The 13,573-nt window shown below is 41.6% G+C and overlaps 1 protein-coding gene across 1 annotated transcript in view; it reads left to right on the plus strand.

Moving 5' to 3' along the window:
• Nucleotides 1-1,175: 1,175 nt before the first annotated feature.
• LOC128373975 (growth factor receptor-bound protein 10-like) overlaps nucleotides 1,176-13,573 on the plus strand; it is a 41,487-nt gene continuing 29,089 nt past the window's right edge. Inside the window, exons 1-3 of the mRNA XM_053334177.1 lie at nucleotides 1,176-1,448; nucleotides 4,423-4,531; nucleotides 11,259-11,352. Of these exons, the coding sequence (XP_053190152.1) occupies nucleotides 4,481-4,531; nucleotides 11,259-11,352 (145 nt within the window). The 5' untranslated portion in view covers nucleotides 1,176-1,448; nucleotides 4,423-4,480. The remainder of the gene's footprint in view (nucleotides 1,449-4,422; nucleotides 4,532-11,258; nucleotides 11,353-13,573) is intronic.

Consider the following 13,573-nt stretch of genomic DNA (forward strand, 5'->3'; position numbering starts at 1 on the left):
GCTTTGAGGACCATGAAATTAATTGAAGTTGGAGGGGGGGTTATAAGCAGGGCAAGAAGCTTTTACTGACACACACTGTATGCAGGCACAGCAGTCCTACTTCTTTGAGCTAAATACTAATGCCAGCATGCCAACATGCTCGCAATGACAATGTTACCATGCTGATGATTAGCAGGTGTAATGGTTAACATGTTCACCCTCTTAATTTATGACCAGATGAAAAGTCATGGGCGCCTGTACAAAATTCCACTATTACCAACACCAATATATAAGTCCAGAACATATAAACAGCTGGAATTCTGTGAGTAAGTTCAGGGGTGATTCATGGTGGACTGAGGTGGATTGATCTATCTATCTATCTATCTATCTATCTATCTATCTATCTATCTATCTATTTATCTATCTGTTCATCTATTTATCTATCTATCTATCTATTTATCTATCTGTCTATCTATTTTACGGTTTTCCATTAGGGTTTCTGTCACTTCCATCACAATTTATAGTCTGTTTATAGTTCTCATTAGTCCAACAGTGACCTTATCATTCTATGTTATGTTTAACTTATATGGTATCTGTAATGTGCCCTCAGGGGGTTTTGCCGTTTGTATAATTTACTGCTGTAGACGTGAGATTAGATCTGACATTTGGACATTTGCTGCAGGTTACAGTTCAGGTGCATACTGTAAACCTGCAGGTGACACCAGATGGATGGTCTGACACTAATGACTGTGACACTACAGCTTGCAAAGCGAAGGCCCCCATCTATTTGAAGGGTTAAAGTCAGGTCTTGGACACACTGCAAAAAATGTCAACCATCGCAAATATTTTGAGCATTAAAAAAAGTGAAAATTCTTCCGAAATAAAATGACAGTCTTAGAAAGCTTAGTGGCAAACTTTTATGAGGTTAGATTTTTATTCTTTAACTTGTTTTACCACATTTACACACTTTTCACTAGCTTGTAAAAATGACTTTTTTGCAGTGTGCTGCTGTGAACAGGGCGGGGCGGAGAGAGGAGGTTTCCTTCAGCGAGTGTGAGTAGTCTGTGTGCGTGTGTGTACGTGTGTGTGTTTGTGTGTGTGTATGTGTGTGTGTGTGTGAGAGAGAGAGAGAGAGAGAGAGAGAGAGAGAGAGAGAGAGAGAGAGCGTGTGCAGAGAGCGAGAAGAGTCAGCTGGTCGAAAAGTGTAGGGTGAGCCCAGTACATGTGTGCGTGTGTTTGGATGTGCGCGAGTGTGCGTTCGCGTAGATGTGTGTGCGTGTGTGTATGCGTGAGTACGTGTGTGTGCGCGAGGAAAGCAGTTCGAGGGGACAAGGTGAAGACAACTGAACGGACTTTTTTGGGGGAGAAGCAGTTTGTGCGGAGATCCAGACGAGGACAGTCGAAGCGCGCCGGGTGCTGCTCCGTCGTGCGTCCTGGACACCATTCTTGAGTCCTGCCCTTTCATTACAGTAAGCACTTTGCTTATTTGTTTAGAAACTCATCTGTCAGTAGGAATGCATAGATTTCACTAACCAGCAACCATTTCTCTTATAGAAGCTTGTTGTGCACATACCAAGATGCGGACGAGTCTTATAGACGCTTCTGAATTCATTTTACCTGCGTTTTTCTGGCAGAAATAACTCCTTTTTTTTTGCTGTGACATGAGATAGAAAGTCACTGTACACATCCTAAATAAGTTGGACTACAGGAGATGATATAGGTATAGAAGTGATACAGAGCATGCATCTCTGGAAGGCATTTGTGGTGTTTACAGTATGAAGATGACCACCTGGAGCACAATTTATTTTCTAACACTACACCACTGACACTTGATTGATGGTGGTGGTGGTGCTGGAGGGAGGTTTCTCACTTAAAAGACAAAAAACTGATGGGTCACACCACCTTTTTTTTTAAAGATGCTCCATCAGTGTCAGAAGCCTCTGTAGTGACTCATTCATCACCTCACCCTAACTGTACTTTGGTCTCTTCTACTAATTGCAACTTTGTAAGGGCGTTATCTGAGTCCACAGCACATATAGAAGCGATGGCACCAAGGATAAGATGGCTAAGTGTGTGTGTGTGTGTGTGTGTGTGTGTGTGTGTGTGTGTGTGTTGATGGTCTGTCATAAAGCTCCACTAGCTGCGACTTAATATAGGCTAATCTCTGCATGCTGCTAAACTTCCTTCTTCCTTCCTTCCTGCTGTATAATAAAGACTGCTGGTCTGTTTAGGATCAGGGGACATTAAGGCTTATAGGGGGCTCTGAATGGCAGATATTATTACTGTGTGTAAGGTGCAGGTGCACATGGATTATTAGTGAATGTCTCAGATGAGGTTGCAGTGTTTCTTGATAAGAAAATACAGTTATTGTCACTAAAAACGTGGAACTAAAATGCACCCAGCGTCAGGATCAGGAGTCCATTTGTACTATGAGAGAAGTAGGTGTGTTATATCCATAAACACACACATACGCGTGCGTGCGCAAACACACACACACACACACCAAAACACGTGTGGCATTATTAAGTTGCTCCGTGCCCCATTTAATTCTCTAGATCTCCCTGTATGACCAGTAAAGCTGAATTACTCCCTTTCTCTGCAGGAGGAACCACAAATGTCAGCAAATGTCAAGCACTTGGAGCTTTGGCTTTGCTTTCAGGCTTATTAGCCGCGCATACAGTCAGCCCCACTTGCCCTTTAGGCCAGCAGTTTGATTGGTATGAACACACATATAAGCCTATGCCAGAACATGTGAGATATAAAAGCAGTTGCAGTAAAAAAAAAAAAGAAAAAAGTGTGCAATTATCAGCAGCGAAGAGTCTTTTCGATGTGTGTGCAACTGTGCACACACATTTAAACACACATTCTCAGTCAGCAGAGCGACCTAAAGATAGCAGAGCCCCAGTGGAAACAGTAATTAGTGGGGTGAAAAGAGAGGGAGAGGGAGAAAGGAGGAGGAGGAGGAGGAGGTGGAGGAAGAGATATTGTTTGAACCATCTGATATCTGTTATATAATGACCTGTACAATGGAGACACGCTGGGAGAGAAAGTGAAGAAAAAACGGTGGAGTCAAAGAGTGAGAGGAGCTAGTGAGAGAGCTGCAGAGGTCTCTCTCTCTCTCTCTCTCTCTCTCTCTCTCTCTCTCTCTGTGTGAGTGTGTGTGTGGATTCAGTTTGCTGAACCTTTGTTGAAAGCAGTATCAGTTGCAGCACTTCCCTGAAATTTGTATGTGGGCTGTAGAAAACATCCATCCTCGCAAGTAATATCTTCCTTGTTGGAGTATTCGTATTTTTCTTGAATTGAGAGAAAAACCCAGTTTATGAGGTGGATATCTCTAAAATGTTATTACAGTTTTCCATTAAACTGGGTGGGCAGATAGGAGTTCTGCAAGGGAACAGTCGATTAGATTTTGATGGGATTTCTGGGATTTCCACCAACAGGCGAGGATAGAAGTTTTCAGCCAAAACTATGAAACAAACAGAGATAGAAATCTGATCCCAAAACTGCCAAATGCAGGGCCAAGAAATTAGTTTACCTTCATATTGAAGTGGCTCCATTAAGCCTGTTTGGGAGTGTTGGGTGTAACAGCAAGTTGGAGAATTGTTTTTTAATACTCTCGTAGGCAACTTGCATCAAAAAATGTCCCTGAAAATGATACATTAGGCAAAATAAATAGGTTAGCAAAGGCATCCAGCAGTTTGTTTTCTGCTCCAAGAAACATATAACTCAGTTTAGGATGGATATTATTGTGTGTATATCCTCTTCCCAAACATTCTCACAACTTCCCCCTGCTTACTCACAGACGATAATGCTGCACAATGCAGTGGAAATAGCCAACTCCTATTTCAAGTTCCTTCAGAAAGCCCCCCCGCCCTCCCCCCTCTCTTGATCTCCTCTTCCCCCGCTTTGCCTTCCCCATCAGTCTGCAGGTGGTGAGTGGTCATGTGTTGCTAGCTTGGAGAGGGTTTCTTATTTAGTCTTAAGCCCCAGGCTTTGTTTGGGAACTCACTCAGTGTGTGTGTGTGTGTGTGTGTGTGTGTGTGTGTGTGTGTGTGTGTGTGTGTGTGTGTCACACACAATGGCTGTGTTTACATTGGATTCGGTGTGCACATGTTCATCCATGCATGCACATTCATTCGCACATGCAGGCTTTGTTTTCTCTTTAGGAGAGACTGGGGTGTGTGGATCTTTCTTTTTTCTTTGAGCATACCAAATAGATAAATAGATACAGGTTTTCCAAAGTTGCATTACAGAGTTAAGCACTGATCACTCACCTGGGATGTTTAATCTGTTTTGGTCACTTTTTTCAAGTTATTTTTGGGAGATACCTCTACAAACCTCCTTTTTATTCTTTATCTTTGCTTCATTTGGTGAATGGTGCTTTATTTTCCTTTCCTTTTCATTCAGTCTGTTTCCTGTGTTGTATTCTTCCTTCGTGTGCAGGGTTGCTGGTGAGACCAGTGGGTGTCAATCCCTACAGAGGGAGCATTGAAACAACTCCATGGCCTTAGCGGGATGCCCTGACTACTTCCTACATCACTCAAACTACCAGGTATCTTGATTGTTGTGTATACAATGTGAGTGCTTGTCAGTTGTGGGTGCTTGCATATTCATCAAGAACACAATACAGTAATATAATATTTGATTTCAAGTGAAAGAATGACTCAACACTTGATACACAGACTTTTCACACAGTGGATTTGTTGCAGTCATACATTTATTTGCAACATTTTGGTGCTAGACCTTCATCAGGCGCAGAGTTTCCTGCAGCTTTTGATTCATTCATCCCTCACCTGTCTCATGAAACAGATGTATGAAGTGTTCTTCTGCTCTGGATATTTTCACTTGTCATCACAGCAAAAGCACAGCTGTAACTTATAACTTTAATGATGGCTCCGTGTAATTTTGCTGCCAGTGAGCCAGCTGCTCCTAAATGGATCATAGTGATCATTAATGTTATTAGTCACTGTTTGACAAGATGACAAAATGTCTCATCATCACATACCAACTCATCGCCTTGATGATAGTGGTTCTGATTGGTCATGATAGAAAAATAATAACAATGGAAAAGTAACTGTATTGTAACCAACTAATGATGCAAAGTCATGGAAATGTTGATTACCGTTCCTATTTGAAGAATTGAGAGAGGGTTTCCAAACTTAATTGACCTAAAGGGTCTTAAAGTTTCAGATGAAAGGACAATATGAACTTTTTCACTTTGTTTAGTTCTTATTTTGGCCAGTTTGTGAGAAGAAAATGGACCCAATTCAACCATGTTTCGGTAGCTATAGTGTTGTGTGCATGCATGCTAATGCATGCACACAGTAAAGAGAGATGATTAGCATTGCAGTTCTACCAGATGTTGGTATTTAAATTCTACAGCAGTCATCTTGTAGATAAAGTGTTTTCACTGCAGAAATGTTGACATGTCATAGTAGGAAAAGCAAAGAGTGGTGCTAATAACATTAGCAATGACTATGAGCTACTTTCAAGTGTCCCAAAGCCGTGACAGTGAGTTGGCATGCACAATACTGTCCTCTGAGGAAAAAAAGGCCCAGCATTGAATCAACAGTTGAAGACTTAGCTTTCCACCAAAGTTTTCTCATTTCCTATCAGGAAGTTAATAAAGTTAGCTGGAGAGTTTGTGCTAAAGCAGTGTCAGCTAACTGCTGATATCCCATTGCCTCTGTTACAGTGATGTCGCCATTTCCCCACATCTCAGCAATAAAGTTGGAGAGTAAAATGTTAATATAATAGATAGGAATAGTTGCTAAAATTACAAAAATATATCCTGTTCCTCTTAAAGCTGCATTAATTGTTTGTTTTTTTAAAAACTTGGGGTCAACAGAGCAAGCTGTAAACATAATACTGTAACCAGCTTAAAATACTGCATGTTAGCAAACAGTTGCTTCTTCATAGATCCATTAGACACAGAGCTAACTAGATTAAGTCAAGTCAATTTTACTTACAGCTTGAAACCACAACAGAGGTTATCTAAGGAAACATTTCACATATGCCAGGTCTAGACTGTACTCTATGCTTAATTTACAGAGACCAAACATTCCCCCATGAGCCAGCAATTTATGTCAGTGGCAAGGAAAAGCGGCCATTTGGTCATGTTTCTTGGCCACCTGAGTCTAAGTTCAATATTAACTCTCCTTTTAGCTCTCTTTTGGTCTTCACTGCTGCTGGAAACAAGGTCGATGAAAGTGGTATGAGTGAACCAAACAGTTATGCTGGCTGGAAAAGAACAAAACAATGAACTTAAGGAGGCTAATATGGTGAGGGTGGTGGTGGTAATGCTGAGGGACATTGCACTGAGTCTGGTGATATATACGTGTGTATATATATATATATATATTTATTTTTAAATGAATAATTACAACTTTGGGTTCGGAACTACTGCACGTTTAGGTTAGTAAAAGGTTTAAGCCTTGGGTTATGGGTTGGGAAAGACTGTAGTTAAAGGATAGTCCTCACATGTTTTGGTTATAAAACCTGTGTGTGTGTGTGTGTGTGTGTGTACATTGTCTCTTTGAGTCCATTTGCTTCACAGTGAATGAATCCCAGCCTAGTTAGGTGAAATATGGCATCTCCACAACACAACAGACCCACTTCCACTGTCCAACTCCTGCAGAATGAGCCCTTTGTCCCTTAGCCCGGATTTTCTCCTCTCCAACCCACCAGTAACCTAAAGAATTTGGCTAAAGAGCATGGTGGAGGTCTATAAATAGAGTGCTAAACAAACAACAATAACAAACTGTGAGCTTTGTGGTGTGACGTGCCAGAAAGCATGGGACTGATGGTGTGACGTCTCACTGGGGACGCTTGGACGATGGAGGTGACGTGGTCTGCTGCCTTATTCCTCTTAGTGGAGGTACAAAAATGCAGCTCCCTGCTAACCCAAACCGTGGGACTGCTGAGCCCCTGTTGAGCTGACATTAAGTTGGATTGGTTCACGTTAGCTTCCAGGAAAGGGTTTTGCACCAGTAAGACTGCAGTGAATAGTGAATTGAATCCCCATAGAAAACAACATTCCTCCACCCTGCATCTATTGGAGAAAAAACAGAGTTTAGATAGAGGGAGAGAGGTGGGTTACAACATTGCTGCAACACACACACACACACACACACACACACACACACACACACACACACACACACAGACACACAGACCCCATGGAGTGTCTCTGTAGGTTTAGTGTGTATAGATAAGGAGCAAATGAGCCCTCTTTTCTGCTTACTTACATAACGCTATACATAACGCTGGGCATGTTTGAGAATCTGGGCTGCATTCCAGGCCTGTCTCCAAATTGTGTGTGTGTGTGTGTGTGTGTGTGTGTGTGTGTGTGTGTGTGTGTGTGTGTGTGTGTGTATCTTAGTGAGAACTTTGGCTCTGTTCCAGAGATGTCTCAGAGGAAGCAGCAAGCAGCTCTCGCTTTCTTTCTGTCCTTTTCCTCCAATCTCCCCCAGTGTATGTAAATGTGTATGCACATGCACTGCACAGCGCTAACAAACCACAGACTCGAAGCTCAGCTGAGTTACGACTTTAACCGGTCAGAAGAGTGGAAAGAATGAAGCGGAACAGATCTTCGCCCTCAAAAATCAGTACCAGTGCCAGCAGCAGCACTCCTGAACATGTCTATTCTGTCTAAAAACATGGACTACAGTTCACTCTTCTTTATGATCTCAGAGGTCAGAGGTCAGCGGTTGTTAGCAGCTGTCACCTAAGCAATGGGCACACTCACTCTCGTGCTTTCGAGGAAGCGTAGCCTTTGATGCTCTGAGAGAAAATGTGTTGAAATGCCTAGATGTTAATGCTGTGGGCTATAGAGTGAAAGGTAAGAGGTTTGCTCATAATGAAAGAGCTGTCAGGAGTAGTCATGTCTACTGTTAAGACTAAGACTAAAAGTAACCTCAATATGTCAAGCTGATCGAAGGTCCCAGGCCTCCCAGGCATAAGATTTTCTTGACATGTTCTGCTGACTCCAAGAACTGTGACATTGGTCCAAACAAATGTAACTTCAAGTCTTCAAAATTCAGGACAAGAAATAACCAACACAAATCCAAGAAAAATGTAAGAAATAACTCTTCACACTTGTTATAGAGGAGCAGATGCATTCTGCAGGAAAAAGGATGAGCAGGAAGAGATAACATCGTTTAAAGCCAACACCCTTGAGCAAGAGCTTTTCGCACTCCCTTCATCAACCACTTTACGCTTGATCTGCTAAGGTTTTTCACAGGCTGTAGTTAATCCACCAGAATATTCCAACTGAAATATATGTTTAATACACCCAAAAAACTGTAAGTACTGAGTGGAAACAAATTGCTGACTGATTGAGCTAGCAGAGAAAACCAGCAGAGGAAGGACTGCTATTGTGGTTGTGGACAAATACATGTATACATGTGTGACTGACAAGCTCAGAGACAATTACATGAGTTTAAGTTTTATGAAGAAGATAATTCATACCCTACTGAGTCTCTCCAGTCAACTTTGTGTACATGGATGGTTTTTCAAAATCATGACTTCTTATGTCAAAAACCATACTCAGACTGAAATATCTATTATAAACATTCATATCAAGTATAACTATTGGATAGATTGCCATGAAATGTTGTACATACTTTGGTGATACTCAGACAATGATGCCTATACTTACATCAGGGCTTCACTGACTTTTCCTTTAGCGCTACCATTAGGTTGAAATTTTTGTTTTTTTTTAGTGAAATGTCTCAACAATAATCAGATGGATTGCCATCGCGCGCATGACCACCTCAGGATGAATTATTCTGACTAAGATTTAAAATACTACTATAATACTTTGGTTTATGGCTACATACCTGCAAAATGAATGATATTCTTACTAGCCTTAGTTGTACTTTTGACCACGTTTTTCTTGGGAATAATAATACCTTTACAACAACAATGAAAGAAGTACCTTTTTACCATGTCACTCTTTCTCCACCTTACAAAGATACTTTGACCATGTCTTCCTCCTTTGGTATATAGAGACAACATATTCCTTAATTTATTGACTACTTTGTGGACACAGAAATTTAAAATGACCTGCAGCAGTAACAGAGTGAATTACAGGGATATGAAAGTGTTTTCAGTTTCATTTCACTCCTACATGCAAACAATCTTCACTCCCCTATTAAAAAATCTTCTGTGACCTTAATGAAAAAACAGCAAGTTGAAGATGTCGAAGAAGTTCCCCAAAAGACGGATGTAAACAAGGCTGCATGCTGTTACGAAACTTAAAACCTAAAACACAACACTGGAGGACTGACTCACAAGCCATAAAACTAGAAGAAGAAAGCATCCCCTCATGTACCACTTATACCCTTAAGACTAGTAATATCAAGAATGTTGTTTATAACTACTGGGACAGTGTGCAAAACAATCTGCATCTGGAGAACTGCATTTGGAGAACTTCCTTTAAGTTACTTTTAAGAAAAGACTTTCACATTTGATTCTCCCGTCACTTCAACACCTGTTTGACTGTCTGGGTAGCATCAGTGGGCTGTCTGCAGACTATAGAGTCAGAGAAAGTGCATTATGTGAAGTTCACGATGAGGTTTTTATGGGCAATGTAGCTGTTAAAGCTGTCTCTTTTACTGCACGAGGGCTGCTGAGGGGAGGGGATTTTCCCTGGGTTTACTTGTTGTAGCTATATATTAACACTGCTGCTACTAATAACTAGGACACTGTCCTGCCTCTAACCCCTCAGTGTATACAATTACACTCTTATGCCAGGAAAAGACAGTCCCAAACCAATGCTGATAGTGCAGAAAGAAGAGGTGCACGGAGGTCTTATGACTGTAATGTTTACTTAAACTCCTAAAGTCTATGCCCCTTAATGTATTTAACATTTAGGCACACACAACATTGTTTATTTGCACAAGTGCATTTGATTTCTTGCTGAGAATTTGATGAGAAGATACTATGTCTATAGCCAGCAGCTGGTTAGCTTAGCACCAAGACTGGGAACAAGGCGAACTGTCAATTCAGTGACTCCACAAAGTGGATGCTCCCAGCCTAGAGATAGTTTGATACACTGAAAGTGGTGAACTCTCATTTCTACCTCACTTTTTTGTATGGATTAAACAAATGAGATATATTACGGTAATTTATTTAGAGGTGCTGATAACTGATTTTTATCTTCAGACAGATTCAGGTTATTTCACAAAATGTCACAAAACTTTGGGGTCCTCACTAGAATTTAAAATAGTATTTGGTATGTTTGACCAGTGCTTCGCCATGCAACATCAGTTTGTAGGGATGGGCCTATCAATGGCTCCTGCATAGTCTACCACATCTGTATGAGCAGGAGTCCACTTCTTCTTTGTAGTAATGCTCACTGTTGTGTGTGCATTGGCTTGCATGTCTCTCTCACATGATGACTGAGATATAGTATATTAGATGGGGTTTAGTGGACAGGTAGCTGTATCTCTAGCTTGTCAGCTTAAACTGAAGCCTGCAGACTGCAGACTTTCGCTGTCAGCCCACAGGCAAGCCAAGTTGCCTTCCTTGGAAAGCTTTTGGCTGCTGCTTCTCAGAGCTATAAATCTTACTCTGGGCATTTATGGATGTTTTCGAAGCACCAAGGGGAGCTGCAAGTGTGTGTGTATGTGCATACATGCACAACAGGACCTCTGGCCACGAGCAGTTCCTGGAAGCAATGCTTCCGCGTTCTTCTTTTTCCTGGAAAAGGGAAGATTGAAAATTTATTTGGCCGTATTCCATCTTTTCTCCTCTGCAGCTTTTTTGCCTTGAGGCTGCTTCAAATTAGACAATGTGTGAGGAACTTGGCCATCTGTGCGTGCATCTCCAGACGTGTGAGATTGTATAAGTGTGCCTGAGCTGGTATGTTTTTGCTAAAAATGATTGATTTGTTTTTTTTTTCCGGTTTCTTTTTTTGAAACGCACAAATCAGTACCTGATGCAAGTTTCACATGAGAGCTTGATGCAGAGAGTGAAAGTGTGTGTCTGTGTGATTGTGTGAAAGAGAGACAGGGCGAAAGGTCAGGGGGTCACAAAGTCACGGTGCCACAGTGTCACTGGTCTCTGAACTTGAGGCTTGATGTTCCTCGATAGCAGAGACACGAACCCACCCTTTGTCTGACCCTCTGAACCCTGTGAAAATGACATGTTGTGTTTTGTTTTGCTTCACTAAAATATCTGACATCTTAAACCGACTGCATGTTTTTGTTTTGTTTTTAACCACAGTCTTTTTTTAAAATATGTCTTTCTTTTCTTCTGCCTTTTTTTTTTTACAGGAAGGCATGGACCGCACTTCCTCTCGCAGGCCCGAGGAGCTGATTGTTCCAGGCTTTCAGCGCTCGGCCAATCAAAACTTTCCACATCACCATGGTAACTTCAAATTTCATTCAAAATATGAAATATGGCCAGTCTATTCTTTATCTTATAGATGATGGATGACACAGTCTTGTCCATATTTCACACACCTTTCCATCCATTCCATACCTCACTTTAGGGATCTGTCTTCTGCCAAAACCTATTTGCTGGCACCCTTAATGCTCTTCCTCTCTTCCTAGAAACCCTTTCCCCCCTCAACCCCCCTCTCTCCTTCTCTATCTTAATCTCCATCTAGGACATTGTCTCCCTTCATCGCTGCAGGCACTTCTTACTATGGAGAAAGTGTTGAAGCATTTTCCCCACCATTTTTTAGCACAGCTCAGCATTTCTTCTGCCCTTACCACCCTAACACGTACACACATACGTTAACCTGCTCCCAATATATTCCCAAAGATCCCTTCAGCCTTCTTGGAAAATCTTGGGAATCTTTTTGGAAAGCGACCAACCTGAGGAGAGGTTGTAAATCCTCCCTGCACGACCCCCTTTTTTTCTCCCTTGGGTTGGTGGTTTACTGGATTGTCTGCTCCGCTGATGTGTGGTGGTCATGCTCGTGTGAGAGTATTGTAAATATGGCTTCATGTGAATGGGGTAACTAGATGGGGTGTTTATATAGGCCTGTAGATCAGCCAGTGGCGGGCAGAGGGGAGTTTATAGTAAGTAGGCCATAGGTCTGTGGGGCAGGGGTGGAGATAGTTGAAGGTTACCTGCCCTTCATTTATGCTAGGCATGTCGTTTTGATGATCTGATGACATGTGTCTTGATACTTACCGTGAGACTGGCTGCATGTGTGTCAGGCAGTAATCTACGCCAGATTTAATGTTTTATTTTCTATTTTCTCTTAATTAGATTTGTGTATTCGCTTCTAGACTTGCTCTGCTTCATTTCAATAGTGAATTAGTTGAGCTGTTGAATTACTATGGACTTGAGCAGCTTATTACTCAACTTAAAGCAACGTAAAGTTTTAGTAGCTCTCAGTTTTGACTGTCAGGAGAGGAAAGCGTCCATTATTCACTCATTTTGTGATCGAAATCAGAGACCGGACTAATTTTCACTTTCAATATATTGATAGAAGAAATTTTAACATACCAGAGTACAAAAAGCACAGTTGTAAATAATAAAATGAATCATGGCTGAATTCCATTTGGCTACCGCTGGTATTGTGCATGCTGGCTCCCTGTCGCTGTCCTGGCTTATTGGGACATTTGAATGGAGCCATCGTTAATATTATTAATAACATCTGTGCTTTTACTACTATGAGAAGTCAAACTCTCTGCTGTGAAAAAGGCAAATATTCAGGTTATACATAATAAGCATCTGACAGTCCTCATCTGCACTCTTGTTCTTTTCCAACTGTGTCTCCACCCCTCATGTCCCCACAACCCATGTCCCACTCATGAACCCCGACATCACATGACCTTGTGTCCCAGACTGTCCTTTCTGTGTGTGTGTGTATATATGTGTGTGTATTTGTCTCATGCATACTTCTTTGCGATGCAAGATCAGACGGGCCGACTCCTGCTGTTTTGGGTACATCGGCTTCTTTTCCACTGTGTAGCCTCGGCTTGTATGTTCGCTGTGTGTATGTGTGCGTACACGTTTCATTCTCCTGTATAATTACATGCACATGCTCATCAGCACTGCATAGCGTACATGGTGTCCTGGGCTCTTCTGTGTGTATTTGCGTGTGTTTTGGTGCCCTACTTTGTCCTGATCATTTGGCCACCATGTGCCATGAACAGGCTGGTGAGCGTTCCCAGAGTGCTGTAATTTTTTCCTCCAGGAATGTCAGGAATTCTGTGTGTGGTGTTGGGGTGGGACGCACATAGGACCAAAGGGCCTTGGACAACACACATGCACACAGAAACATACAAGGACATACTGGCCTAGTGAGGACATTAAAGGGTCTTACACATTTAGTAACTTTTTATTCTGCTCTTAACCTAAAACTGGCTTTATTACAGATATTTTTATCCCACTAGTTCATTTCTCCCCATTACCTGGCAGATACACATTAGCTTGTTAAAGTTTAGATTTAGAAAATAAATTGCCATTTGCCTGTGCAGTGGTAAATTATAGTTGCAGTCTGCAAGTCCCTGAAGGGCAAATGATTTTATCGCAAGGCTCTGTTTATACAACTTGTAAGAAACAAAAGAAATGAATGAAGAGCATGTCATCAAAACACTTAAAGTAGCTTTCCATCCAAAACAAGTTAAAG

The sequence above is a fragment of the Scomber japonicus genome, chromosome 15 (assembly GCF_027409825.1).
Source record: "Scomber japonicus isolate fScoJap1 chromosome 15, fScoJap1.pri, whole genome shotgun sequence".
Lineage (NCBI taxonomy): Eukaryota > Metazoa > Chordata > Actinopteri > Scombriformes > Scombridae > Scomber > Scomber japonicus.